Source organism: Saccopteryx leptura, chromosome 2 (genome assembly GCF_036850995.1).
Source record: "Saccopteryx leptura isolate mSacLep1 chromosome 2, mSacLep1_pri_phased_curated, whole genome shotgun sequence".
Lineage (NCBI taxonomy): Eukaryota > Metazoa > Chordata > Mammalia > Chiroptera > Emballonuridae > Saccopteryx > Saccopteryx leptura.
In genome coordinates this window covers 225,617,367-225,644,611 of record NC_089504.1, presented here as the reverse complement: position 1 = coordinate 225,644,611, position 27,245 = coordinate 225,617,367, and the positions used below count along the sequence as shown (strand labels likewise).

Sequence of the window (27,245 nt, the reverse complement as noted above, 5' to 3'; positions counted from 1 at the left end):
CACGCACACAGTCCACATGATGCTCCTGCTGGTCTGGCATTTCCATACTTGGCAAAGCTTACTGTCTCTGCAAACTTGGAGATTACACTGTGTACTTCCCAAAGCCTCTGATTTTTCTAAATTGTTTTGTTTTAAAGCTTTAGAGTAGAACTTTGTCATAAAATTTGAGGGAAATCTAAATATAATTTCTTTTCTATTTGCTCATTTACTCTCTGAAAGGTCTTTAGGTTTCTCAGGCCTGCTTCTCTCTGTACAAGAAACCATCCCACCTTTACTCTGGGAACGAGCACGCTCAGGGTCTAGGTAAGCTATTATACATTTGTTGATCTTCCCAAGTAGATCACAAACTGGACTGGAATCTTTGACCCCTCTGCTCTTCCACAGCACCTAATGCAGAGACTTGGCCACCAAATTTCTATAAAGCATACCTAAGTACACAGATGAGCAGCACAGAAAGGAATTTAATAGTACCTCTTCACCAGGGAACTCAAACACATACATGTTATTTGATTTCTCAAAATCGCTGTACACTTGAAAAAGAACATTTTTTTAAACAACAAAAGAGGCATTTGGTTCTGTAAAAGGCAAATGGTTAAATCAATAATGAAAACCAAGACTGAAATGAAGACTCCTGTGGGTTGATCAGCCAGTGACAATAGCTGGAAATTAAAATGATTTATAACATAAAATATTTTACACTGAGGAGGGAAAAAAATCACTCCACTTTATTCTTACACTCCTTAAAAAAATAAAATAGTAATTACATTTTAAATTCATCACAGGGATTATATGTTACATTGTACAGGAATCTTGAGAGATCACATCTACATATTTTGGTCATCAATTGTCCATATAAAGCTTCAGTACTAAACTTTAAAATTTCTAAGTAGAGAATTCAGTTTAAAAAACTATAAGTTCTTTAACATTTCTATAGTATGATTTCACTATAGTTTGGAAATAAAAATATTCATGTACTATTCAAACACTAAATAAGGAAATTTCTAATACAGGAAATATTATTTATGAATCTTGAACTGCTTTTGAATGATAAAAATTTTACTCACCTTATGAGAATGACTTCACCAAAATTTGTAAACTGCTGCAGAAGCTCATCAATCAAAGTGTCATCAAAAAAATTATTTTCTGGCACAGAACTTTTGATTGAGACCAAGACTGTACCATCTGGTGGGCCCTGAGCTGCAATGACTTCTTTATAAATGCTCTGCCTCTCCTCAGCTTCCACTTCAAATATGTCTATGTCTATCAGGGCAATGACGGGCCTGAGGCAAAAGGAGGACACATGTTAGAAATGTTTCACAACAGATGTGTTTCAAAATCCATGTCAAGCACCATCAGACACACTGAGACGTGGAACCTGTGGTCAGAAGTCTTCAGCTCCGCTCTCCCGTAGTGCAGCAGAGTGCCAGGTGTCCACGTGTAGAGGATTTTGCTTCCATCCTGAAAACTAGCATTTAGAAGATCCAAATCTTCAGCTGTGGTGGAGATAAAACAAAACACATGAGAAGCCAAGTGAGCATGGCCCCAGGGGAGCTTGGAGCTTTCTTCTCGTTCACCAGCTTCCACTGCTTGAGCCTGGGATGCCAGACACACTTGCTAACAGAGAGGAAGCCTAGACACCTTTAGTTAGAAAGGTATTTTGGTGACGTTATTGCTGTATGCTTTACTTAATAAAAATTAGGATGAGGCCTTGCTTCTGAAATTACTTAAGGGCCTGTGACCAAATAGTATTAGCACCTCCTAATATTTGTAGACCACTTGATTCATGTTAAAAACCTTAACTAGCATTCCATTGAGAATTTCATAAAATGTTTTCTTGTTTCTCTTTATATGAAATAATGTAATTGAAAGAAAACAGACTGAAAATTTAAATAAATTATTAAAAGCAAATCTGAGGATATTTTAAAAATCTGTATTATATTTAAATCTTATTTATTCAATTCTAGATATCTTTGTTAAAAAATAGTAAAGGGTAAAGGGAGTCAAATATATGGTGACAGAAGATTTGACTTTGGGTGGTAGGCACAAGATGCAACATATGGGTTATGTAGCATAGTAATCTACATAAATCTACACTTGAAATCTCCATAATCTTATCAAACAATGTCACCCCAAAATTTTAATTAAAAAACAAAACAAAAACAACATAATTAGATATGTAAAAATAAATAAAAAGCCTTCCTCCTTTGATACTTGCATCGTCCCTTCTTCCTCACAGAATTTGCAGTCACTCATTAAAATGAAGAAGTGCATTTGCCAACCTGATCTGTCAAAAGGCCACTTCCTCCTTCTCCAGAGCACGCGGTCTGTCCACGCAGGGGTGCGGCACTTTTCACTGGTGTCATAGTCTTCAGAAAACAAGTCATATTTATATGTCGGAGCAAAAGTTACTTTTCCTTCTAAAAATCCTCTAAAAATCTACAATAAACATATACAAAATAAGTTATTTATATACAAAGTAAGGTACTTGAAAAGCAAAAAAGCTGTTTTCTTTGGGGCACCATTTATTAAATGTCTATTGTGTGCCAAAACTTGTGTGCCTCTGATAAACACTTGTAACTGAATGAAACAAAGCTCAAGAAAAAACAACCTAAAGCATGGCTTTCTTCACGCCACTGCATGACCTTTGATTAAACAAAATACAAAAGTATGAATAAGGGAATTCCACCTGGCCCTTGAGCTGTAAGAGACAGAACTGTGAGGGACTTTGGAAATCATTTAGTCTGATGTCTTATTCTCAAATGAGGCCCTGGGGCCTAAAAAGGGTGAGTGGTGCCCGAAGTGTCAAAATCTGATGACTGTGAAGGCACCATATCAAGTGGCCACAATTACCCCCACTCTGAAAAAATTTTAAATACATTCTTCCAAAATTTTGTGCTCATAAGTTTTAAGAAATAAGTTTCAAAAAGACAGATAATATGAGAAATGAGAGATGAAAAATAAAGCATATTACCACAGGATCATAAAGTTAAAAACTAGTAGCCATGAAGATGAGGATTCCAAATTCACTATTACTGAAAAAAAAAAATTATTCTACTTCAAGTTAATCTTATGGAGACATAATATATCTTTCCTCCTGGAAATTAATGTGGGTTTTCCTTTTCTTTCTCTCTCTTCTCTCTCTCTCTCTTTTTCTATTATTTTTGGAAAGATAATTCTATATCTGTTGAACTACAGATATGTATTTATTAACTATAAAGAGATTACAGGAAGTTAAAAAAAAGGCAACACAAGCCCTGGCCGGTTGGCTCAGTGGTAGAACGTCGGCCTGGCGTGCAGAAGTCCCGGGTTCGATTCCCGGCCAGGGCACACAGGAGAAGCGCCCATCTGCTTCTCCACCCCTCCCCCTCTCCTTCCTCTCTGTCCCACAGCGAGGCTCCATTGGAATAAAGATGGCCCGGGCGCTGGGGATGGCTCCTTGGCCTCTGCCCCAGGAGCTGGAGTGGCTCTGGTTGCAACAGAGCGACGCCCCAGAGGGGCAGAGCATCGCCCCCTGGTGGGCAGAGCATCGCCCCCTGGTGGGCGTGCCGGGTGGATCCCGGTCGGGCGCATGCGGGAGTCTGTCTGACTGTCTCTCCCCGTTTCCAGCTTCAGAAAAATACAAAAAAAAAAAAAAAAGGCAACACTATGATTAAGGAAAGCTTGCTTGGCCTGACCAGGCGGTGGCGCAGTGGATAGAGCATTGGACTGGGATGCAGAGGACCCAGGTTCGAGACCCCGAGGTCGCCAGCTTGAGCGCGGGCTCCTCTGATTTGAGCAAGGCTCACCAGCTTGAGCCCAAGGTCGCTGACTTGGGCAAGGGGTCACTCGGTCTGCTGTAGCCCCCCGGTCAAGGCACATATGAGAAAGCAATCAATGAACAAATAAGGAGCCACAATGAAGAATTGATGTTTCTCATCTCTCTCTCTTCCTGTCTGTCTGCCCTTCTCTCTCTCTCTGTCTCTGCCACAAAAAAAATAATAATAAAAATAAAAAAATTTAAATTAAAAATAAAAAAGGAAAGCTTGCTTGCTAACCAAGACCCCCTTCTTCTCAATGCAAGCATCTCCTCAGTCTGAATGTACCTGTCCAGTGTTTTTCTGGTTGATAAGTTGATCTCCTGCTATGAGCGAATCCCAATTCTGCTGTCTGATGAGCTCCTTAACTTCTTCATTAGGCAGATCAATTCGATAGTTGAAATCACCACACCAAAATACATAATCATGGGAAAATAGCATCCTTCCCTAGAAGCAAGGAGATGAAATTTTAAATTTGAAAAGCATTTCTTTGCCTTAGCTATGCCTGCCTTCCCTCACCCCCCCCCCCCCAGCTATGCTCTATTTATTTAACCCAATACTAAACACACAATGAAATATCTATGTAGGTAAGTGCTGTTGCTGTTTCTAGGAATGACTGTAAATCTTTAAAAACTGGTATAGAATTAGGGGAACACTAAAACAGTTTCAAAGCTCCACCTTCAAGAATAAGCAGCAGGCACTCACCATAGGAAAACTTAGCTTGCGGACAATTTCTCCAAAGTCCTCATTTCTCTCTTTGACTTGGGACTGCCCTGCAGCAAAGTGGCTGCACACGAAGCAAAGGCTTGTCGTGTGGAACAACATGCGAATGGCCACAGCTCCCTTGTTCCCAGTCGCACCTCCCATCCCCGTCTTCACTGTATCCACTGCTACATCCCTTTAACACAAAGAACTTGAAATCAAAGACCTGAGATTTCAATCGGTCCCTGTGCATAAGGAATTAGGGATATACATTACATAATTAGAGAACTACGCATACTGTGGTGACTGGAAGGCAAGGTTGAGAACATGTACAATTTCTACTAGTGATTATTTAATCAAAAACACACTGATAAACAAGAACTGCGAATAAGAGTCTCTGAAACAACAAACCCGGGCCTCCTTCCTGCTCTCTCTCCAACGGAGTGAACACCTGGCATGGCACTCACCTGATAAAAGGGGCATGCTGGGGCCTGATGAATACGAACAGGCAAACGCCCACCAGCTGCTCAGAGGCCAGCAGCACGTACTTGTTGTCCCTGGAGATGGTCTTCTGCAGCTCCACAGCCCACAGCTTCTGGTTTGTTGTGCTACCAAAGCAGAATAAAAAGACAGTGACAGTACAGCCTATTTCATAAGACAACTGTCAGTTATACCTTTATAGATTCATTTAATAGGACCACTGACAGTCATGGAATCTAGGCCAACAGTGAAATTTCTATGCAGGTTGGTTTCCTGTTTCCTTTAAAAAGAAAAACCCAAAACATGGTCGGAAGCACACCACATTTCAGAACCTAACCTATACTCCTTTACGAAAATTGAAGCTTATTAATCTTTAAAGGTGTCTTCAATATGTGAGTCATCTCAGACTTGCACACTTTACTTTTTCCCTTAAGTACTCATTAGGATAATAGAGACATACGTGCTTCCAGATACATTTTCCTCTTTTTCTTATTCTTTACTTTACAACCTTTACAAACTTACTACAGAAAAACTGAAATATTCACAGAAGAGATAATCACAAAGCAAACTACCTACACACCTATTACCTAGCTTCAACAATTATCAACATTTGCCAATCTTTTTATCTCTAATTCCCCCCTTTTCTTTTCAGTGGTAGAGGCAGGGGCAGGTAAACTTAGAATATTTTAAACCAAATCTAAGACAAATGCCATTTAATCTGTAAATATTTTAGTATATAATCTCTAATGTAAGAGAACATATTTATCTTTACATAATCACAATGGGATTATCATATTTACATATTAACAATTCCTTACTGTGATCTAATACTCAGCACATATTTAAACTTTCCTTATTATTTAAAATGTCTTCTTACAATTGGTTTCTTTAAAATAGCGTCCAAACAAGGTGTGCACATTACATTTGCTTGCTATTCTTCCTGACTCTCTTTTAATCTTTCTTTCTTTTCTTTTCTTTTTTTTTTTTTTTTTTTTTTTTACAGAGACAGAGAGAGAGTCAGAGAGAGGGATAGATAGGGACAGACAGGAACGGAGAGAGATGAGAAGCATCAATCATTAGTTTTTTGTTGCGACACCTTAGTTGTTCATTGATTGCTTTCTCATATGTGCCTTGACCATGGGGCTATAGCTAACTGAGTAACCTCCTTGCTCGAGCCAGCGACCTTGGGTCCAAGTTGGTGAGCTTTAGCTCAAACCAGATGAGCCCGCGCTCAAGCTGGCAACCTCGGGGTCTCGAACCTGGGTCTTCCTCATCCCAGTCCGATGCTGCGCCACTGCCTGGTCAGGCTGTCTTAATCTTTAATTGTTTTTCAACCCTCCCATGTCTATCTTTTTAAGAAGCTGGGCCATCTGTCTGGAGAATATTCAAAAATCTGGATTTGGCTGGTATGTCCTTGTAATATCTTAACTTGCCCTTCTACCTCTTATATTTGCTTTAAGCTGGTTAAATGTAGGAGCTTAGAAAACACATTCAGTTTTATCTGTTTTGACAAAAATTACCTTATGGGTGGGACAGTCACCCTTGCACACAGCAGGAAGTACATAATCTCTGTGAAGTTACATGTGACCGGCTGTTCAGATGCTGATAATCTAAACTCTTCACAATACAAAGCTCCCCTTTTAACACTTCTTCTAAGGTTTGGCCTCTATTGATGATCACTGCCTAGATTATGATTTCCTTAGGGGTTGCAAAATGTTGACTTTGTAATTTCAACATTCCACAGGCATTTGTAATAAGTTGGAATTCAGCTATGAAGAATTATCCCCTGAACTTCATAATTACTCTGAAACACAGTTCATATAAATAAGGCAAGATAAATGCTTCTCTACAAATTTTCAGAGTAATAAGTTTGTGCTCAAGAACGTCCAATGGAAAAGCAAAATAAAAAAGTTTTTCTCAGTGTTCCAGGTCACAGAAATGACAAGTGGTGAACCAGAAGGGTGGCCTTACATCCATCTATCTAGTCAACCTAACATTTTGCCATATTGCCTAAAAATACAAATGCAGGAGATGGACTATACCGACCATGATACCATACTGTGACTTGGATTTTGAAGAGAGAATTACAGCTTTCATATCTTTGTTCAGTTTACTCCTCCAGTGATCCTGTCAATGAACCCGACCCCAATCACTGCATTTAAAACTGCACACACCTCCCCATCTCCACCAGCCTGACCATTACCTCTGTCTATTATTATCCATGGCACTTCCCGTCCCCTAACATGCCACACAGTTCACTTACACAGTTACTGTTCACTGCCTGCCTTCTCCCACTAGAACAGAAGGCCCATGAAGGCAGGGGTTTTGTCAGTTTTATTTATTGATATATCTTTAGTACCTTGAGTTGGTACTCAACAGATATTGGTTAACTGAATAAAAATATGACTTCATTAAAGAATAATTTGATTAAACTCTGTTTAGAAAACAATTGAGCAATTTGGTAATAGGAACCTAGAAAGTAAATTCTAAAACCTCAATTTTTTTTTTCAAACAGCAAAATGAAGTTGAATTTCTTTTCTACATCCTGGTATGAATTGCTATTCATTTTAGCTAAGAAAAAAATTGTCATTTGCAAGACTAATCCTATACTATTTCAGCCCATAATTTTATTCTGAAAATCTTAAAATGACATAAATGATGGGCAACTGCTCATCTTTGAAAGCAGGCATAGTGAGTTACACTAAAGCACTTAAGCTTTGGGTTTCATTCAAATAATCTGTATTTGTAATAAGGCTTCAGAACAGAAGTTCTTAAAGTGTGGTCTGGGAACATCCATAGGGGTTGCCAAAACCAAGGAGCTTAAAATCATTTTCCTAATACTACTAAGACACCATCTGCCTTTTCCATTGTGCTGACCGACATGTGCATCACAGTACAAGCACAACGAGTCAAAGTGCTGCTGCCTCAGCCTGGACCCGGCTCCAGACTGCTGCTGTCTGCATCACTGTCCTCATCGCCATGCACCTGCTCTTTAAACAGTGCATTTCCCTACCCACTCTCCCTGATGGAGCAGCAAATGTTAATCTCATCAGAGCTCACTCCCTGCCACCTCTCCATGCCACTCTGCGATGAATGGGAAGCACACACCATGCACTCGGGCCGCACACTCAAGTGTGATGGCGGCTCCTCAGGAAAGCACCTAATAATCTGGCTGAGAGAGGAACTGCTGCTTTCATCATGGAAACCATTTTACTAGAAAGAACTAATCACAGACAGACTCTGGTCATTCAGACTTAGGCTATTCAGCAAACACTTTTTTGACCAATCCTATCTTTTCAAGGGAAACAACCAATAGTATTTATTTCTGATGATTAAATTTGAGTTTTTAAGCAAAAATGGGAACTTTGGAAAACTTGTATCTGCTACTATGATGCTGACAGCTTCTAAATCCTTAGAAAAATTTGCTGATGAGCTCACTGCTGACAGTAACCAATAGAATGTTTTGATGCTGTATAATGAAATATGTCAATATTTGAAATATCAATGTGCATAACTCAGTGAATTAATATTTTCCCAATGAACAGTATGTGATATTTCAAAATCACACATGAATAAAAGACCAATAAAAATGAATATCTGCACAAAAAGTTCATTGCTGTGGTTTTAGATTCCATTTTACAACTAAACTTTAAGAACCTACTCTATTTGTTGAATTTTGGTATAGCCTCAGAGAAGAAATTATCTGAAAAAGCTATTAAAATATTTCCATTTCTAACTGCATATGCATTTAATTCTCTTCATACACTTAAACCAACACAACATATTACAACAGGTTAATACAAATGTAAACGTGAGAAGCCAGAGACCTTAAGGCATATATTAAAGAGATCTGTAAAACTATGAAACAATGTCAACCTTCTCAATTTTTGTTTGTAAAAAAATAAGTAAAACAGGAAGCGTCACTTTTCTGAAAAAAAAAGAGTTCTTTGTGTTAACACATAATGAGTTTATTATTGTTATTTTAAAATGAATTAAATTTTTCTTTTTAAATTTCTAACATGATAAATATCAAGAGATAAAACCCACATAAACAAGAATTCTTTAAGACTTCAATACTTTGAAGAGGGCAGAAAAGATCCTGACACCAAACTGCAGTTTTATGTAAAAAGGGCCTTTCCATATATCATCTCAATGTTTCCTTGTGAGTCCTTAGTGACCTGCCTCCATGTCTGTCACTTAGACATTTCCCACGTGCTACCTCGCAGGCTTACCTCGCATTCACAATGTTTCCAGCGTTCAACTCTACCATTTCTTCAAAACCAATTGCAAATATATCAGTCGGCTTACTTCTTTTATCTACAATGAAGCATCCAAGAAAGACCTGAAACGCAGCCTCAGTCAAACAGCACCCTGTTTCTACTCCCTACCCCCAACACAACTAAGGTCAACACCAGATCTCAAATTCCATTGTTGTGTTTTAAAAGTTTAACCAAATTCAAACTGAAGGTGAAAACCCACGAGTGGGACAAAACTGCTTTAAATTTACTTTTCAGGTATCTGTAAAACTGGATAATACTATCTACGTAGTAGGTGTATTATAAGGATTAAATGAACAGGTGTAAAGTACTAGATTGTAATGTTAGCTTGTTATTTTATTATTGTATTATTATACTACAACTTTAAGTTAGGATTAAGGTAAAATGTGTAAAGGGGCATTCTAATAAAAGTTTGGGGAAAACCCCAGGGTTTAAGATGTGATGATTAGCCCCCTGGTGGGCAGAGCGTTGCCCCCTGGTGGGCGTGCCGGGTGGATCCCGGCATGTGGGAGTCTGTCTGACTGTCTCTCCCCGTTTCTAGCTTCAGAAAAATTAAAAAAAAAAAAAAAAAAAATGTGATGATTAAAGATGACTAAAGTAAAATTTGCATCTCACACAATTTCCTATGCACATGACCTTCATATAATACTTGTTAAATGGGGCCCTGGCCGGTTGGCTCAGTGGTAGAGCATCGGCCTGGCGTGCAGAAGTCCCAGGTTCGATTCCTGGCCAGGGCACACAGGAGAGGCGCCCATCTGCTTCTCCACCCCTCCCCCTTTCCTTCCTCTCTGTCTCTCTCTTCCCCTCCTGCAGCCAAGGCTCCATTGGAGCAAAAGATGGCCCGGGCGCTGGGGATGGCTCCGTGGCCTCTGCCCCAGGCGCTGGAGTGGCTCTGGTCGCAGCAGAGCGACCCCCCGGATGGGCAGAGCGTTGCCCCCTGGTGGGCATGCTGGGTGGATCACAGTCGGGCGCATGCGGGAGTCTGTCTGACTGCCTCCCCATTTCCAGCTTCAGAAAAATGCAAAAAAAAACAAAAACAAAAAAAAAACAACTTGTTAAATGGGTACCATTTTAAAAAGGAAGTTAAAGTTGTCTTTAAAAATGGAGACAGTCTCAAACTCATGATTCTAATCAAAATCTTAATAACAGCATCCTTATTTTAATTTAATTTCAATAGTGTGGTGACAGAGTACCCAAACTGAACAACAACCACTTTTCACAAGGCTAACACAGTAAGTTATGTTGCAAAGTACCAACAAATGCTACCTCAGGTTTTGTAAGACTGTCTGATCTACCCTGAAGACTTTATCTCAGTAACCAAACTGAGGACTAGGTTTGAAAATTGAAACTCAAATAGTCAATTACAAAAAAAGCTTGCTTTGTGACAGTTAAGAAATAAAAAGAGAACTCATTTTCCTTATATTTGTGGTTCCCTTTAAAGATATCTATTTATGTAGGATCCTATTTCCTGAGAATCAAATATCAAAAGAAAATATATTTTATTTTACATTATCTTTTTTATAAAGTAGCAAACAAAAATCTAGGAATAAAAAGGATGCAAACTGTTGATAGATTTGGTCTATAAAAGTATTGGCCTTCACATTCATAAATCTAAGCTTCTTTTATAAAGTAATGCATAATGTGGAGTGCTACACTGTTTTCCAGATTACTAAATCAGCCAGAATTTACCCATTAAGCTTGTATAAGATGCCAACCTTGAAACTCCTGGATGCCAGCTAACTTGGGTGCATCAAGAAGCCAGTCAGTGAGCGTCTGGTTCTTAAAAGCTATACTGCGGAACTGCTTTCCACCATTCACATTCCAGGTTCCAACACACACTCGAATTTTCTTGGGCTTTGAATATTTGTAGAAATTCTCACACATGCTCTTTAATACTTTAGAAGAGGCTAAATAAAAAAAAAAAAAACCAGAAATTTAAATGCATAAAAACAATTATTAAAATAGATTTTCACAACAGAAATGATGTATGGAGAGTACAATTATCTGATAAGCACAAACAATTGTAAGATACATGCAGAGGCACAAAACAAGATAAGCCTTGAACACAAAGCCCAGCACAATGTAATTAACAAAGATAATTTTTAAAAAATCAACCACATATATGCAATAACCAAAGAAAAGCAATTATGAAACCATTGTAGCAATACAAAACATGCAGAATAAACATTTCTGTTTCAATGGAATGCTGTTATTTTATAAGGTTCAAAATTAGAGATGGTATATTTTTAGAAATATAGCAATTGACTTTCATATAATTTTCATTCAAAGTGGTAAAAATATAAATTTTATTACTCCCAAACAAAAACATTTCAGAACATTTACATTTAAGATTCTAGACACAGACAGGTGGTTTGATGAATTATAGCTCCCTGACAAAAATACAAACTATGGATGATAATGAGATGTCAGAGAATTAAGTCACTGATAAATGCTTCCTGTCTCATTCAAAGTAGAAACAAGTTCCTTAAATGTGGTCTAGGATGCCCTAAATGATTTGCCTTGCATTTCTCCCTTTGACTGCTGTCCATTCTGTTTACTCACTACTTAGCCACTGGACTGCTGGCTGTTAGAAAAGAATGGCAGGCCTACTTCCACCACAGGGCCTTTGCACCGGCTGCTTCTACTACCTGCAGTGCTCCCCCTTCACTTCCTCCAGGTCTTACTTTCCAGGGAGGCTTTTCCTGACCTCCTTATTAAAATTCACATTTCCTCCCTAACCTTCCTTATCCCCTCCTTGATTTATTTTTCTCCACAGCATTTACCACCATTTACAAATGATGCGTTTTATTTATTCATCCTGTAACCATCTCCCTTCACAGAAAGGAAAACTCTGTGAGGGCAGAAATGGCAGTCCACTTTGTTTACTGCACCACCTTAGAGACCAGGAGTACCGGGCACATAGTAAGTGCCCAATAAATAATTGTTAAATCAATAAATGTTCATTTTAAACCCTCAATCTCATTCCCTGAATATTTTCTGACTGCCACCTATTTTTCTTTCTTCTAAAGTGCACATCATTTTGGTTAAGTTAAATTCTCGGCACACAGAGTGTGTAGGACCTCAAGAGGACCTTCATCTAAAAACAGAGACTGTGCACTTGACTGGCAGGGGCAGGTCAAAGGAAAAGAAAATCAAAGTGTCTCTCACCTCTCACCACATGACAGTATCTTCCTCTATCCTTTATTTTCTGATATCAATAAAGAGAGAATGAGAGCCCAGTCTGACCACAGGGGCAGACAGGCATGTTTTTTTCCCTCTCACTGCTTGATTTGACTACTTGTCATGAAAGCAGGTTATTGGTTCTGACTGTAGTACAGTTAATTGGAAGCTGGCTGCACCTAGATAAAGAATCGCTGGTCTTTGTAATTGAAGGCATTGCCCTTGTCACTATGATGAAAACAGCTTCTGCAATCCTTTCTATATCAAAATACAAGTTTTATAATGATCTACGGCTTAAAATAATCAGCAAGACAAATAATGAATTGTGTGAACAAAAACATGCTGCCACATTGTATGAACTAACAAATAATAAAGTCAGTTTATAAATAGAATAAAAAGTTTTCAAAAATCGTAGCTTTTTCTTAACTGGCTGGCACCTTAACGTGCAGAAAGAAATGAATTTCTGTTCAAACAGATGTTCATCCCTAAAACCCACACTATCATTTCAGAAAATGGATTTTGTTATGTAACTCAAAAATATATAAAGTACTCTCTCTTCCTATATATACCCTTCTCAAAAAATAACCAAGGTTTCTCAAAACATTCAGAACTAAACAAAACAAATTTTAAGTGATACCAAATCTGAAGTGAAGGAAAAAAAGATGTCTCTTTCCACTAACTTTCTGGCAAGAGTTTAGCTTTTGTTCACTTCACCACAAATTCATGTTTAAAGATAATGTCACAAACTTTGTCCAGAAAATGAAGACATGAGATTCCTATAACTAGGAAAGAAGAGAAAACAACCACCATTAGGTCTTAGGTGCTTAACTCTTCTACCTTTGTTAGCAACCTCAAAACTTTTTAGAAAATTTCAGATCATACCTTAGTGAGAGTCTTACAGAGAATATTTTATCCACAATATAAGAAAATGAGTGAATGCCTTTTCAAATAGGAAGTGTGAGAAACACTGCTGAGTAATCATAAATATCACAGACAGTACTCTGAAATTAATTCATCAACATATTTAGAGTAAGGCATACCACTAAAGCTTGCTTAACGGTTTTAAAAGTGAAACTGAAACCAGGTGAACTATAGTTAATTAGAATTAAACATTTGCTACAGGATGACAATGAGCACTGCATATTTTCTTCTAAATGAAGTTACTTAGTTGTCTCAAATTTAAAATTACTTTCTCAGGTTAAAACAAGTTATCCATTTGTGCTGTTAGAATCTGAGGAAAAATACCAGAAAGTTTCCATTTATGTGGCTTTATTTACAATATCAACTTTAGAAAAAAAAAAACCAGTTCCTTTTATGTAAGGCTGATTATCTATACTGTACCTGACTGCAATGTCTGCTCAGAAACTAGGGATGCATTAAAGAGAAAACAAAGTCTCATTAGTAAAACAGAAAGTAGCAGTTAAAATCGAGAATGTTATGGCCTCATTTCTTTCTTACAAGTCAATTTGATAACTTTATTTTTTCTGATGGCTACAGGACACAAATATTAAATATAAGTGACAATAGCTGATGCAAACCTCCTGCATCTGAGGAAAATGTTGCAGTGACCCAATGCCATGGGCTCCTAGGCTGCCGCTGCATGCATGCACGTGTGTGCGTGAAAGAGAGAGAGAGAGAGAGAGAGAGAGAGAGAGAGAGAGAAAATGTGCGCAAATGCATGTACACGTGATGGAGAACAGGAACCTGAAAACTGAGGAGGCTGGAGGACACTGAACATGCTGCCCTAATAGACATCTTTTAGAATTCTGTCGGGGACTCACCAACTGATAAGTATAATCAATTCAGTTACAACAAAACACGTGCATTCCAAAAAACTCGCCATGGTATGCACTGCGCCAAGTCCCACAGCCACAGGCTACGGGAAAATGGGGTTAGGGCAAAGACAGTCACTTTGAGATATACCAAAAAGAACAGGAACCTAATAAAAACAACAGCACAGTTTTACATGTGTTAAATGGCTAAGAGGTATATAAATATTCCTTAAATATGGCACGTATTCTTGAAAAACACCTGGAGTTTGCTTATAGAAATGGGCCTCATTTCTACAGGAGGGCTGCAGCTTTAGCAACCATGAATGATGGAGGACAGGATCTTCTGAAGGTGGACACAAAGTGGCAGCACCAAGTGAATGGTGTGGTTCACAACACAACTGGGGAGCTGAGGCAGGGATGTTTGAGGTGTGTGCATATGTGTACGCAGTGGTGTATATTTCTTCAGTTTTCTGTGTGTACCTGGTATTATCATCAGTGAAATCATGCAGAGACTAATGCAAAGTTGGCATTATGCTCAAAATGTTCTCTAACATACTATCCACACTGGAACAAACTCCCATTCTTAGAACAAGTGTTATGGCAGAACTGGCTGTACTTTCTTTAAAAGCATATTTTATGTAGAGGAAAATGTGCAGGAAACTAAAAACTGATGGTCAAGTTTGGGAATGCGTAGGTCCCTCGCTTTTCCTTTTCCTCCCTTCAGCTGCTCACTTTCAATGCTCCTAGTAATAATGCCTTCACAGCAAAGGAGGCACAGGAGGAAAGAGGTGGTCAGACACCAATCAGTCTCCACTGATGGAAGCCCAGAAGGTAAAGGAGCAGGTAAGATCAGATTTTGTTTTTAGAGCTTCAGTAGGTCTCAGTCTCCCAGAGTACTTGCAGACCCCTGAGGGGCTGACTAATTAACAACCTTCAGCACTGTAAACAGTTCTGAAAGAATCCAAGATAACCCATTTGACCAAGTAATTATCCAAGAGTACAGTTACTTGATGAGGAATCATTTTTCCTGCTTAAACAGGAAAAACTGAAAGGTTTGATTTGGAGATAAAAGCATAAATAAAAATGTTCAGAGTGCCAAAAGGTTAAAATAGAGAAAATGTAGAGTAAGGAAGTCTAATGTATTAAGTTTTACAATGAATGTTGAGTTTTCCCATGATACTATTTAGTATGTGTTCACTGATATGAGCTCAAATTCTTTTGATTTTAATAAAAGGAAAAAAGCTATCCTGACAGCCATGTATTTATGTGAAATGTTAAAATTGTAAACAGTAGTGTCAAATAAGAAGCAATATTTTAAATTATTAACTAATATGATTTAATATTTATTCAAGCACTAGCAATGAAAAGGTAAGACCAAGTTACAGAAACTTTCGGGATGGTGATTAACAAAATAACCAATATAGGTATTGGTATTTTCAATAAATCATTTGTTTTCTACATAATGAGGCTACTGAATGCTCTACTAGCTGAATATTTTATGAAATCCTGCTTATATTAAAGTTAGCAATTCTTAGACCATTTACCACCTCAATCATAACCTATAAAAGAAAACAGGCATGGGCCTCAATTAATGGCTTACTGATGATATAAACATTTTGAAAGAAACTTCCTTTGGAAAATGCAGTTTTTAAAAATTATATTGATAGAAAATTCTTCCAAATCTATTTTAATCAAATCAATTTAAAAGTTGTTTATGTAGATAAGTTTACATTTACCTCTCGAACTTTTAGAAAGACTGTAAACAGCACAAAGAAAATAAAATATAAAGTACGCATACCACGCAAACTTCCAGTAGTTAAAAGTGCTCGGGCTTTGTCAGCTAAGTCACTATTTAGAGTATTTCCCAGGAGCAAAACATCAATGGCCTCTTGCTTGGAGCTGTCAAAGAAGTTATTTTGAATCGTTCTAGTAACAGAACGAGCACCATCTTTTAACTTTCCAGCCTGTTGGGGGAAAAAGAAGCATGGACTTTCATTCTAAATAGTTACTTTTACTCAGTAGGTATTTTGAAACTTTAAGCTGTATATAATTTTACCGTAATAAAATACCTAATAATCTATTTTGAACACTGAATCATCACATTAAAATGGCTCCAGATGTCACTATACTTCCTCTTTTGGATACAGCGCTGCATGGATGGAAAAGCTCAGGGCCACAGCTGCGCCCATGAATGGTACCGAGAACACTACAGGTTTACATTGTTTACTAGAGGGAATGAACAGCAGGGCACTTGAAACACGGAAGTCACTTCTTACTGAGACTTGGGACGGTGAGGGAAGCAGGGAGATAAAGGAGGACAGAGGGCACTTGCAAGCTCTTAGATAAGCTGCAAAGGATGTTAACAGTAGGAAATAAAACTGAATTTGTCTCAAATAATTTAGTTAAATCTATAACTGAACATAAGAATAAAGGTCTAGTGTAAAAAGAAATTTATAATTACAGTTCATAAATATATACTGTAGTTCATAAATATATTACATTATATTAAACTACAGTGTATTTTAGGTCATTTTATTGCCTATGGACATATAAATAATCAAAATAAAGTTATGCTAGTTCCTACAGTGAGATAGTTTATATAACTTTCAATGAACATACATTTACTTAGGCATGTTAGTTACCATAAAGATTTATTTTGATCTTACAGATTTTGATAGCTGTTGAAAAAAAAAAAACCTTTGCCTTTTAGAAAAGTACTTTAGTTTGCAATATATAATTTTATTCCTTAAAGAAATAACAGTAATTTGGGGCTTAAAATGTTATCCCCTTCCATGTGATTCCATACACAAAGACATTATTTGAAAAGACACTCACCATCACATTATCAGGTAACGAATCAAAAGGAACCCAGAGAAAGGAAAAGAAAGAATAGTTCAGATGTTAGACTTTAGTTCAATTAAGATAGTATATTAACACATAGGACTTCCTATCTCTCAGGTTAGAGATAAAAGATCACTGACAATATATGTGGCCTCTGTATTCAGAGTGTCTTAGTCACTGCAGAGACAGAAGGCAAGAGAACATAAAAGACTTTAAGCAACAGTTATAGAGAATCAGGTTCAACAGCAAAAATTACATTCTTTATGTAAAAGGAAGAAATGAAACCTTAGCAATTTCAGATTTTTAAAGATAGAGATCATTTAAGAAGAAAATATTGTGGATGTTATTGCATGTTACTTCTATGAGCCTAACAGAAGGAACTTCTGCAGGTCAGGCCAACACTTCTGGACACAAACATGGCATTCTTTGAGACATGGAAGAGGAGGCAGATTTGGAAACTAAAGAAGACTCTGAGATGATGAATGGACTTTAAAGAATATCCCTTGCTCCACCGAAGAGGCTGAGTGAGAATTATAAATGTGGTAAATATTCTTGTTTGTATTCTGAAGTTGAGGAATTGTAGAAATTTAAATTCAAATGGTGCTGGGAGCCTTAAAAAGTCAATATTGTATGTAAAATAATAAAAAATATTTCAAATATGCTTCCAGAGACCCTCAATAAGTGCCAAATAACTAGCTAGAGTGGAAAACAGTCTGCAGATAACCCAGCAATAAAAAGAAAAATTCTAAAACAGATACCTAAAAAACCTAATTAAGAGAGACCATTTAAAACCTCTGTTGAGAAGAAAAGAGGATCTCCTCTGTTATGACAGGTCCGCACTTACCTTGGCCTTCCCTTCAAGAGCTCCAGTCCCAGCATAGATCTTACTAATGGAATCACCATTCACAGACCACATAGACCGGAAAACTTCTTGAAAGCGAGTTACCAACTGAGGCTTTTCGGCTAAGCCGAGAGCTTCCAACTGTTTAGCTAGCATCTAAAACAGCAAAAGAGAAACTTTTATAAGTATACTAATACCGTAATTATGATGTGACTTTTTAAGTACAGCCAGAGGTAAACCAAAAATGTGTACTTATAAGGACTATGTGGGACTGGATTCTGAAAACTTAACAGTTTACTAGGCTAACTATTGTTTCCCACCATTCCTATTTTAAAGTAAACGCCACATGAATGAAACCTATGAGTAACCTAATATTATCTTGTTGTAATAAGAATATCTTTCTGGTCAAATGATAAAATTAATCTTATTAAACTATCCCTATAAATTATATTACTTTACCTTGTCCACCTAAAAGAACTAATTATTCAACAGTATACAGCAGAACAGAAAAAAGTATTTACCTAGTTTAACCAAATATATATAGATTGAATAAGTTTCTTTAATTTTTATATATGGTTCTGTAAGTTTGGGTAATAAGGTCAAGAGATTATGAGGGAAAAAGAGCAGCTCTTGGGTTGTCCCAAAATAAAAACTAATCTTGGTAGCGTGTATAAAGAGAACCAAGAGGAACACAGCCTGCAAGCATCTTTGGGCCACAAACTTTCTGCAAAGGTAACAATACAAGAGTTTAGACAGGTACTGCTCTTTACTCAAAATGAATTTTAGCCTTGAAATCTGGCAGTGTCAAAGCAATGTACAACCTCATCTAGCTGGTTTCTCTTATTTGAGATTTGTTTGGAGGTTCTAGCAGGGGAGCGCAGCTACTCGTATACCCTTGACCGAAGAACGGTCCTCTCCTCTAGCAGGGAAGGTCGTCCTCTTCGACCGAGCATGCAGCTTTGGGAGGGGCGCACATGGAGCAGTGAGGGAGGAAGGGGACACCCGCCTAGCCAGCCAGATCAGCCGAATCAACCCTGGTGATCAGTGGGGTGACAGATGTCGCAGCCAGATCGCCCTCACATCCGGTTTCTCTTATTTGGAATCCAGTCATATTACATGCATTGAATTTTTAGTTAAATTCTTCCTATTTGGGTTTTATTTTACCTTCTATATAAGTATGGAGATTACCTATAATTCTAGAGGGACCAAAAGCTAACATTATATAAGCACCCATGAACTGGGCTAGGCTGCCTAGGGTCTGACGGCAGCACTCTTTGCTCTCATGGATAACAAAGCAAATAAGCCCCAGCACCCCTTTCCCATTCAGACCACTCTGTCTGTCTTCAAGAAACTGGGCAAAGCTGGTTTTCACTACTGGTTTGGTTTTGCCTGCTTTACCAGTAAACCTGGTAACCATTCAACCAATTTCCATACAAAGGAGTAGTAGTCTCACACCTACCAATAGTGGATAACTAGCCAAATTAGGTTCTGAAAACTAAAACTTGTTCTACTTTTAATGAAGACTTTCAGGTATTTTAACAAAACTTACTCTCAGAATGTAACTAAATGTATTCAACCAAATAAAAATAGAATTAGAAATAAACCCGAGTTATGCCATAAACACCATCCAAATGGTCACACGCCTGCTTTCATGTTTCTTGTCTCTGTCATATTTTCTAAATAAATTATAATGATAAATCTCAATGACAGAATTCAAAAAAGGCAAAACAGTACAATTTATTTAGTTACTTGAAAAAGACATTATTTTTAAGCAGAGAATTCTACAGACCATAGTTTCATTTTTGAGACAGAAGGAACCTCAGCTGCAGAGTAACTAATTAACCAATATTCTGATCAAATGTAAGATCATTAACTAGAGGAAATAAGAACATGCTATTTCCTATTGCTGTTTTTTATAGCACTGGAGAGCTAGACTGTGTTGCTATAGAACTAAAGGAAGACCCACGGCAGCCCTGTGACCCTAACTGCTGCATGTCAGGAAACTGGAAGCTCAGCGCTGCTCCCCTTGTCAAACAGCTGATACTGTCTACATGAGACTGAATATGATGGACAAGTGGTAAAGAATAACCTTTTCAACAAAGACTGTTAGAGAAGTCGAATCTCACTCACTTTTTACTCTTACTAACAATTGTCCTGGTTTGAAAATGTCCATGATTTAAAAATGCCATATGAACTGCACTGGGTTACAGACTGTCAAAATATGATCCTACAGGATTGTACATGTGAAAACATACCCTCTCCAATTCCGAAGAAACTTTTAAAATACAACACAGAGCCCTGGCTGGTTGGCTCAGCGGTAGAGCATCGGCCCAGCATGTGGATGTCCTGGGTTCAATTCTGGCAAGCGCACACAGGAGAAGCGTTCATCTGCTTCTCTACCCTTCCCCCTCTCCTTTCTCTCTATCTCTCTCTTCCCCTCCTGCAGCCAAGGCTCCATTGGAGCAAAGTTGGCCCGGGCACTGAGGATGGCTCTATGGCCTCTGCCTCAGGCACTAGAATGGCTCCGGTTGCAACACAGCAACGCCCCAGATGGGCAGAGCATCACCCCTAGTGGGCTTGCCCGGTGGATCCCTGTCAGGCGCATGCAGAAGTCTGTCTCTCTGCCTCCCCATTTCTTACTTCAGAAAAATACAACAACAACAACAACAACAACAACAAAAAAAAAGACAATACAGAGAATGAGGCCATATACATATATTTCTTCTTCGAAAAGATAGGCAAAAGAAGCAATTATTGGAATAGTATAAACAGTAGGGTTTTTTGTTCTTGTTTTTTTTAAAGAAAGTTAAGAAATAATAGAGGGAAATAGCTATACACAGCGTATACAGAACAGGTAAAGGAAACATTTAAATGACAAGGAAAAAACTTGACTTTGTAAATATTGAAGGAGGCGTCTGACACAGACACATGTACACACTTCAATCCCTCTGTTACCTCTAAGCCAAGGAATGCCTGTACGCTGTTTGTTCTATCGAGACAGTCCAAGCAGTTGGTGCGGACCGTACCACCCTGGCACCTGTAACAGATACACTCAAGTGAAACAGCTCTTTGAAAAACAAACAACAAAAGTAAAACAAACTGAGACAAATTAAGGTGATTAAAAGGTAGCATCTACTTTCTCTCCCCAACTTTTTATTATTATAATTTTCAAACATACAAGAGACGAAACAAGTTTACAGTGAATATTCATATACCCACCAAATTTTACAACTGTTAAAATTTTGCATTATAGTCTTATCACATATCTACCTACTCATCCACACCCACTTGTTTTTAATTAGGCCAGCAATTAAGAGCTAAACATACATTCAGACTTTTAACACCATAGTTCTTTGCACATAAAAGTTATCAAATATTTAAGGAATGGATTTTAAAAACTAAGATCTGTTATCTTTACTGACTGTCCTATAACATTGCTATAGCATCGATACTAAATTTTGTACATTGAAAAAACAAAGCCTGGCCTGTGGTGGTGCAATGGATAAAGCATTTTCCTGGAACACTGAGGTTGCCGGTTTGAAACCCCAGGCTTGACTGGTTAAGGCACATAAGAGAAGCAACTATGAGTTGGTGCTTCCTACTCCTCCCCCCACCTTTCTTGCTTTATCCTCTCTCTAAAACTCAATAAATAAAATCTTCAAAATAAAAAAAACAAAAAAGAACAAAAAATGTTTACTAAAGTTTATATCAACTTATATATTTCAATCTTTCAATACTTACTTTTCTACTGTACTTCACATACAAAAATTAAAGATTTAAATTATACTAAAACAGACAATAAGCAACATCTTTTACTTCTATTTGCATCTAGTTGTCCATATAGAGGTCAAGAACTTTTAAGAATTCTAGCTCTAACACTCCCTAGTCATGTGACTTGGGCAGGATTCAACCTTTGCCTCAATTTCCTGGCTATGAGTGGGGATAAGCACAGACTCCAGCCCTGTAATTGTTGTCACTGACACATGCAAAACCTATGGACACTGGCTCCACAGTACCGTATTTCCCCATGTATAAGACACTCCCATGTATATGACTCACATTAATTTTGGGGCCCTAAATTAAAAAAAAAAAGGTAGTATAAAAAGTTATTGAACTCAAGTTTTACTCATCATATAATTCATACAACTCCTCAACACTGTCAAACTGCCATCCATTAGCTTATCCTCATCTATACCTGATGACAAATCACTGTCTTCAACAACGAGTGCAAAAACAAGCGTGAAAAAGCGGGAAATGCAAGTAAAAAAATCTACAACCACTGTATAAGACACACCCAGTTTTCAGTCCCCAAATTTTTCAGAAAAGAGTGAGTCTTATACATAGGGAAATATGGTATGTACCCAACAATGTAAGCTGTGATTATTGTTGATTTCTAAACAGAGAAAAACAGGCCTAAAATCAAGTATAATAAAGGAAGATACTTTATTTAATTATAAACTTTGACTTAAAATTTTTTTAAGACTTCAATGGTAAGAATAATTTTTAAATTACAGCAAAGTTCCAATTTAAAGAAAAGAGAAACAGAGCAGTCAAACCTCCGAACTTCTTGTCCATCGAAATGAAAAAATCCATAATCTAGAGACTTCTGAACTTGAGGTTTAAGAACACTATGTAATTTTTCTGCTTTTCCTCCCTTAACCATTTGATGATAGTCGAAATTCACCATCTGGATATCAATAGCATGCTCAGAAGCTTTCAAATGACTCTGAAAGTAAAAAAGCAAACATTCATCAAAATGTTAATAAATATAATCCCATCAATATATGTTATAAATGGAAACTTGCATTTTAATTAAAATCTCAGCATGGTTCCTTGAAATCCTACTAATCATACAAAGCTTTCATTAACACTAGCAGTAAAATGAAAAATTACTTGAGATATGTAATGGCATATTTTCCCTAAAACCTCATATACTATCCCTGAGAGATTTGGTGATATACTATCAGAGAACTTAAATAATATTCTCATCTGGTTTATAAAATGAAAAACTATTCACAACCACTAGCATTTAATTTTCTACAATCCAAATTTAGTAACTTTATATCTATTATAAAATCTCAGAATAAAGTAACCTAGTTTTTAAGGCAAAACCTGTAAAAGATATAAAATTCATTTTTTATATTTGTTCAATATGTACAAATATTTTAAAAGTTTACCATAAAAAAGTCATTCTCTAAAGTATAATCTATTTATTAACAATATTTATTTCACAAGGTTATAACCAAATAATTAATTCTGGAATTCATTAGATTATATTTTCCAACCATTTTGTTTAAGCTCATAACTATATAACATAATAATTTATTTTTATTTATTTGTTAAAATGCTTTTAATTTTTAAAAGTCAACACACAGTTAATTTAATTTCTTAATTTTATTTTTTTTAATTTTTACTGGATTTACTGGGGTAACATTGGTCAATAAAATTATATAGGTTTCAGGTGTACAACTCTACAACGTATCATCTGTACATTGCATTGTGTGTTTATCATCCCAAGTCAAGTCTCCCTTTATCACTATATATCCCCCCTACTCTCCAACCCCACTCCCTTTCCCTCTGTAACATCATAATTTATATTAATTATTAATTCAATGAGTGTTTATGAAGAATGTTTTTTATTTAGAAGTCAGACATTTCTTTGGGTTTATTTTTATTTGAAATTCTCAAATATTTCTCTCATCAGTACAAGAACATACACTCTTACAAGTATTTCAATGCATTTTTCACTATTTCCTAGGTTTGAAACAACAACTGGTTTCTAGGAAGTAGGCAAGTCAATGAACAGAGGAAGGAGAAACTGCCTGGCATCTTTCTACCAGAAACTGATGACCAGTTTTGGGGGGAGGAGGGTATTCCACTTCCCCACAACATAATAAGCCCATTTTAGAAAATAGTGTTAACTGTCCTGAAAGGTTTTCATAGTCCAAGTTCAGCAACATTATGCTAAACTGTTTCCTAATAGCTCCAAAGAGTTCATGGTTCCTACAAGTACCGAACCTTTTTCTAGGAAGTAATTTACTTCCTGGAAGAATTTGATTACTACATTTCAAGAATTTTTTTTTAATTTATTGATTTGAGAAAGAGAGAGTGAGAGAGAGAGAGAGAGAGAGAGACATGAATGCCTATTTATGCACTGACTGGTTGATTCTTTTATGTGCCCTGACTGGGGATTGAATCTGCAACCTTGGGTTATTGGGATAATGCTCCAACCAACTGAGATACCAGGCCAGGACTTGATTACTCTATTATATTATTTTTTAAATACCATTCTTACCTGGAAAGCCTTACTTAGCATATGTTCACCTTCCTTAGATCCAAGCAAATTTATTATTATTTGTTTACCATATAAATTCTTAAGTGTTCTAAAATGCCTATTAAAGAAAGAAAATAAGCACATGTCAAGTGATATGCTAAAATTTACTTTCAATAAACAGAAATCCATTATTAATCTCACAGAACTGACAAAACTGAATACAAATTCATTCCACATGGTCTCAAAACTCTGAATTTATAAAATCTCAGTTAATCAATTTCCTCTCTGACTATCCATGCTAAACTCCCACCCATGCTGGAGCTGCTGGAGGCAGCTGGCTCCTTCTCTACTCTGCAAGGCTGGTACTAGGCCAGCACAGAGAACACAAGCCATCCACTTGTCTGGGCAGGCAACGAGGGCAGAGCACGTAGGGCTACACCTCACATGTGAGCACATACATCCTCTGTGAGTATTTAACCCAGCACTGCTAAAGTAGCATTTGAACATATAATCAATATAGAAAATAAATATTAATAAGGTAATATTAATTTTCACTCTTTTTTTGTTGTACTAAGTACTGAAATCCAATGTATACTTTATGCTTACAGCACATCCTAATTTAGACTAGTCAATTTCAAGTGTTCAAGAGCTATATGTGGCTAGTGGCTGCCATGCCAGAGGGCGCCTGGAGAAAAACAGACCACACACCTAGTGCTACCACTGCCAAAAGCCATACCACTAGGAATCACTGTCTTCTGGTTAAATTAGGAGTCAGAAGAAATTTTACTTAGAGCCAAAAAAGGTAAAATGAATCAGTAAATATAATTATAACTAGCCTCACTGCTTAATAATAACAAAACTTAGAGCACTATGTAAAAATAATCAGTCTTACCTGTCAAAAGCAGGTGCATTGGCTTCAAATCCCCGTGACATACGGACACGATGAGATCCCACCTAGGACAAGAAAAATACATTTAGTCATACCTAAAGCCAGCATGTATATAAAAGATAAGTCATTGTTTACAACACACAATAATTCATTTGCTGAACAGAGAGCAGTAAGTCAGGTAATTGTCATTCATGATATTCTCTTAGAAAAACAAGTTCTAGGAATTTCTCCTCCCTTTTGTTTTTTAAAATGCAACCTCATAAAAAAAAAGAGCTATAACTTATTAGACCTTTATGAAACACTTGTAAACTCCATGTCCTGTGCAAGTCAACAGATATTAGTGCCACTTGGGAAAAAACATATACAGCCAAGTAAAATAACTTGTCCTTTTAGGTCAACATCATTAATTCCAAAAAAGATCCCTAAATTCCTACTTTTCCAAGCTGCCTACAAGTGCAATGTCTACATATTTTTTCTTTGTTATGCTGAATACTTTATTCTCTTTTCCCTCACCCAAAGATCTAACAAATTAAAAATATCATTCCTGGGAAAATAGACTCCCCAAAGTCAATCTTGCAGTCACACAACTATAGTTATAGCATGTTTTGCAGAATCAGAAATTTGGGTTAAAAGAATTAAATAAAAAGAAAAATATCTACCTATTGTGTTTTGTTACAGTTTATAGTTAGAGTGGTAGAGAAATGAGGCAGAACTGAAAGAGATAAAACAGATCCCAAAAAGAAACAGAAAAGTTAGACCAGATTATTTCCCCGAACTTCATTTTTAAACATTTCCTTTTAAGACTCAGATCAAACTTCCCCAAAATTCATTCTTGCTAACCTATGAACAAAGTGACTTTAAAGAGGACATGGGAGGGGAGCTGACAAATCTGTTATGCAGTTTGACAAATAAAACCAGAAAAAAAGCTCTTATATGCTCATCCAATCTCAAAACTGAATTAACAGTATCATCATTCATTCAGCATTCTCCCTTCTGTCCTGAAAGCAAGACAATCTAATGACTGTCCTGATAAACCAGTAGATTCTCTTACTGCTTTTTCAGTAAGAAACTAATTAGACTAATGTCACATCTATATTCAATTTCATTTTACACTGCTTAATAGTTGGTATAAAATGTCAAACTTTGAAAGATGTGTGCCCATGACACTGAGCACCTTATACTGCAGACAATTCAGTGGAGTCAATACTTTTTCTTTGGCATAATCTCAGGTGATTGTCTATAATTCTGTGAGAGGTCAAGGTTTAACATTTTGTTTATTTATTTATCTTGCGCAGTCTTCCCAACTGCTAAGAAGCGACAAGATACAAGTTCTCAGCTCTTCGAATACTTAGGCTGAGGTTGTCCCCAACACCTGCTCCCCCATGGACATACACGGAGTTACATCCCTCTTATAGCAACATATTGGTTAGGTAGCTGGGTTTCACTACTCAATGTTAAAGAAAAAAATTCTGTATTTAAATAGTTGTTACAGCAATTGTGATAAAAGTAGTACTCCAGAGTTTTAAGACTAAATAACCATAAATTTATCCAATTAAAAAACAAGTTGTGCCCTGGCCGGTTGGCTCAGCGGTAGAGCGTCGGCCTAGCGTGCGGAGGACCCGGGTTCGATTCCCGGCCAGGGCACACAGGAGAAGCGCCCATTTGCTTCTCCACCCCTCCGCCGCGCTTTCCTCTCTGTCTCTCTCTTCCCCTCCCGCAGCCAAGGCTCCATTGGAGCAAAGATGGCCCGGGCGCTGGGGATGGCTCCTTGGCCTCTGCCCCAGGCGCTAGAGTGGCTCTGGTCGCAATATAGCGACGCCCAGGATGGGCAGAGCATCGCCCCCTGGTGGGCAGAGCGCCGCCCCATGGTGGGCGTGCCGGGTGGATCCCGGTCGGGCGCATGCGGGAGTCTGTCTGACTGTCTCTCCCTGTTTCCAGCTTCAGAAAAATGAAAAAAAAAAAAAAAAAAAAAAACAAGTTGTGGCCCTGGCCGGTTGGCTCAGTGGTAGAGCGTCGGCCTGGCGTGCAGGAGTCCCAGGTTCGATTCCCGGCCAGGGCACACAGGAGAAGTGCCCATCTGCTTCTCCACCCCTTCCCCTCTCCTTCCCCTCCCACAGCCAAGGCTCCATTGGAGCAAAGTTGGCCCGGGCACTGAGGATGGCTCCATGGCCTCTGCCTCAGGCGCTAGAATGGCT

General features: G+C 37.6%; 1 protein-coding gene across 14 annotated transcripts in view; it reads right to left on the bottom strand.

Moving 5' to 3' along the window:
• SYNJ1 (synaptojanin 1) overlaps positions 1 to 27,245 on the bottom strand; it is an 83,398-nt gene that overhangs the window by 24,089 nt on the left and 32,064 nt on the right. For 6 of the 14 annotated variants that reach the window (XM_066370327.1, XM_066370333.1, XM_066370334.1 and 3 more), the window contains exons 6-20: positions 25,054 to 25,115; positions 24,183 to 24,279; positions 22,444 to 22,613; positions 20,843 to 20,924; positions 17,891 to 18,043; positions 16,004 to 16,169; positions 13,775 to 13,798; positions 10,969 to 11,160; positions 9,209 to 9,293; positions 4,964 to 5,104; positions 4,500 to 4,692; positions 4,083 to 4,241; positions 2,280 to 2,436; positions 1,376 to 1,493; positions 1,065 to 1,280 (exon numbers count right to left, since the gene is read on the bottom strand). In XM_066370327.1, coding sequence (XP_066226424.1) covers positions 1,065 to 1,280; positions 1,376 to 1,493; positions 2,280 to 2,436; positions 4,083 to 4,241; positions 4,500 to 4,692; positions 4,964 to 5,104; positions 9,209 to 9,293; positions 10,969 to 11,160; positions 13,775 to 13,798; positions 16,004 to 16,169; positions 17,891 to 18,043; positions 20,843 to 20,924; positions 22,444 to 22,613; positions 24,183 to 24,279; positions 25,054 to 25,115 — 2,015 coding nt within the window. The remainder of the gene's footprint in view (positions 1 to 1,064; positions 1,281 to 1,375; positions 1,494 to 2,279; positions 2,437 to 4,082; positions 4,242 to 4,499; positions 4,693 to 4,963; positions 5,105 to 9,208; positions 9,294 to 10,968; positions 11,161 to 13,774; positions 13,799 to 16,003; positions 16,170 to 17,890; positions 18,044 to 20,842; positions 20,925 to 22,443; positions 22,614 to 24,182; positions 24,280 to 25,053; positions 25,116 to 27,245) is intronic. The other 8 variants (XM_066370329.1, XM_066370331.1, XM_066370339.1 and 5 more) reach the window with 2 other exon arrangements.